Source organism: Orycteropus afer, unplaced genomic scaffold (genome assembly GCF_000298275.1).
Source record: "Orycteropus afer afer isolate SDZICR_OR568_19922 unplaced genomic scaffold, OryAfe1.0 scaffold00059, whole genome shotgun sequence".
NCBI classification, from domain to species: Eukaryota; Metazoa; Chordata; class Mammalia; order Tubulidentata; family Orycteropodidae; genus Orycteropus; species Orycteropus afer.
Genome location: NW_006921646.1, coordinates 5211305 through 5214633, shown reverse-complemented (window position 1 = coordinate 5214633; position 3329 = coordinate 5211305). Strand labels below are relative to the sequence as shown.

Genomic DNA, 3329 nt, shown 5'->3' with positions numbered 1-3329 from the left:
AAGGAGCTCTGGTAGCATAGTGGCTAAAGCACTTGACTGCTAACCAGAAGGCTGGCGGTTCAAACCCACCAGCCACTCCTCGGAAGGAAGGTTGGGTAATCCTACTTCCGTAGTGATACTGCCTTGGAAACCCAAGGAGGGGTCGCTATGAGTCGGGGCCGACTCGACGGCACATAACAACAACAACAGTGTATTTATCCATGTCCCATGACCTAGATTTGGTAAGCTTAGTTCACATTTCTGTTTTCTTCAAACTGTTCTTTTTGGAATGTTACAGATACAAGTAAATATCTCATTCTCACTCCTCATGTATTTTAAAATTATATACAATTGTTTAGGAACATGATTACTGCCCAAGACCTCTGGAAAATTTGATTTCTTATACTCAGGTAACCAAACATATTACTAGCTAAAGTGTATTCAATTTCCCCCCACTCATATGTAGGTATCAGGAATCCAAAACCTTCCAATGTGGCCTTGTGTCTGCACACCAAGAGCTAATTTTCCACATAAAAATACTTCTGATCACCCAGATAGCTTTTATACTTCACATGCCTTTATTACTGATTCAGTTCTCTAGAATGTTAGATTTCCCAACAATAAAGCAATTAAGTTGGTTTGATGCGTGAAGGATACCTTAGGTTCTACCCAGCTTAAATGGGTAAGCTAGAAAAGACTCATTGCACAAGTTCACCCTAAAGGTGTACTACAGATTGGCGGTCATACTGGTTTTCTGTCAGTTTATACAGTTAAAACAGTAACAGCACAGCCTGGTCAGAAAAACACAGATTCAAATCCCAGTCCCATGCATCCCAACAATGTGAACTAGAGCAAGTTACCCAAGCTTTCTAAGCTACTGCTTTCTTATCTGTACAAGGATAATAAAAGTTGTGAGGATTATAGACTGGCCAACTGTCAATAAATGGCCAGAAAGTAAATATTTTAGCCTTTATGGTTCAACTCTGCCACTATAGCAGCCAACAGACAATATGTAAACAAATGGTCATGGCCTGTGTACCAATGAAATTTTATTTACAAAAGTAGGAAGTGGGCCAGATTTGACCTATGGGCCATAGTTTGCCATCTTGATTTATAAAATGTATATAAAGTTCCTAGCACAATGAGTGCTCAACAAGTAGTTGCTATTATTGTTCCCATTGTTTTTATTAAAAGTCAAAAAGGATCTAGCCATTTGTCAAGAGCTTTCACATCCATTAAGTCATTAATCCACTAGCCTTGTGAATTAGGGACAATGTTAATAGTATTATCTCTGCTAGATTAGCAAAGCAGAGCTCAGAAAGATTAAGGATCCCTTCCATGTTTACAGCTAATAAATAGCAGAGCCACAATTTGAATCTATCTTCTGACTTCAAACCTGTTGCTCTTTCTCTTATACCATTATCATGAAGTTAAATGTGCTAAACTAATTAAACAATTAGAGATGTTCTATGGTGGTCGGTCAGCTTTATGTAATTGTAATATACAAACTAAGCCAATTAACTGGATAATTTATTTAGATTAAGAACACCCATGCCTTCTGTGTGGTGTAGATACTTAGGCATCAGAAAGCTCCCCAAATTAAGTCAAGATCTAATCACCATACCTTCACTCCTGGGACCTGAGGGATAAGTAAGATTTTGAAGACCAGATAAAGTCAGGCTACTTGCTTCTTTTTCTTGAGTTGCAGTTGAGGTATCATCCACTAGGCGGCTGGCTTCTTGCCGCAATAACCTGTCACCATCACTGGCACGGTGAACATTCATCCTTGGACTCTGTCTGTATACTGAACTGTCTCTTTGACCAGAGATAAATCCTGGAAGACAAGAATATGCATGGTTTACAGCTCTCCCAAAACAGATTCCCAAGGACTTTGGCATGAAAGCTGAATCAGAGAGCTGACAAGGACAGCTCTCAGTCTTGTTCTCAAGAGAAATGGGAATCTTAAAACATTTTTGTGATTTCTATTGACAGCAATTAGTCTGACTTAAAAGGAATCTTTATTAAATTACCAAGAATGTTGATAAATGTGTTGTTGTTTTGTGCCATCAAGTTGATTGCAACTCATAGTGACCCTATATGACAATAGTAGAACTGCCCCATTTTCCTATGCTAAAATCTTTATGGAAGTAGATCGCCAGGTCTTCGCTTGTGTGGAGTCATTGGTGGTTTAAAACCACCAGCCTTTTGGTTAGCAGCTTATCACTTAATCAGAGCACCACCTGGCTTCCTGATTAATGTGTTACCAACCAAAAACTCAAAACCAAACTCACTGCCATCGAGTTGATTCTGATTCATAGAGACCCCTCGGGTATCCGAGGCAGAATCTCCATGAAGTAGATTGCCCAATCTTCCTTCCAAGGAGTGGCTGGTGGGTTTGAACCACCAGCCTTCTGGTTAGCAGTCACATACCTTAGGCACTATGCCACCAGAACTCCAGTGTGTTACCAGGGAACAATTTTAAGCTTTATCCATAAACAGACATCATACCCACTGACCTTGGTCATATTCATAATCAATTCTACACATTAAATGGTGGTGCAATGATATGGTGGTGTTTCATGCTAGAAACACAAGGGAGCAGGGAAGAGAGAGAGTCCAACTGTTCATCAAAAAACTCTACTGTTTTTAAAGATTGACACATATACTTGTGCAGTAATTAAGCATTAGGAAATAAAACACAATCAGAAGCATACAGGTAGGAGAGGTGAAACTCGAAGCTACTTGTGCTAAAAAAAAAAAAAGCAAAATTTGACTTGTAGGGTGCAAGTTCTTCTTTTTATCTTCCTTTTTCTTTACTTTCTGTAGTTCATGCTCAACCCTCAAAAGCCCACCCCCAAATCACACCAAGATGTCATCTCTCCCCCAAAACAGAGGGGATAAACAACACACATAGTTGTTTACAAACCAGAGGCTGATTAGGCAGAATACAGGAGCCATGAAAGTCTCAAAGGTTTCTTCTGGATAATCACAATCTGCAACCTTTCCTTCTCAAAGCATTTCTGAAGTTCACGCTACTTAGCACTTGCATAGTGAGCTTTGCTGGCATAATGCCTAAGGCATCTGACTACTAACCAGAAGGCTGGCAGTTCAAACCCACCAGCCACTCCTCAGAAGGAAGATTGGGCAATCTACTTCCGTAGTAATATTGCCTTGGAAACCCAAGGAGGGGTTGCTATGAGTTGGATCCAACTCAACTGCAGTTGAGTTTGGTTTGGTTTTGGTTTTCTGGTGGAAGATTTATGCTAAATCACCAGTAATTTTAATGCATATGGGCTGTACACCACCACCTTAGGAAGCAGTAAAGTTTCCAAGGGCAGCAATATGTTTTA

At 39.9% G+C, this 3329-nt stretch overlaps 1 protein-coding gene across 1 annotated transcript in view; it reads right to left on the bottom strand.

Moving 5' to 3' along the window:
* The window catches only part of KCTD20 (potassium channel tetramerization domain containing 20), a 16733-nt gene extending 14970 nt beyond the window's left edge, over positions 1 to 1763 (bottom strand). The window contains exon 1 of the mRNA XM_007939397.2: positions 1604 to 1763. Within this exon, the coding sequence (XP_007937588.1) occupies positions 1604 to 1763 (160 nt within the window). The remainder of the gene's footprint in view (positions 1 to 1603) is intronic.
* Between the last annotated feature and the right edge of the window lie 1566 nt (positions 1764 to 3329).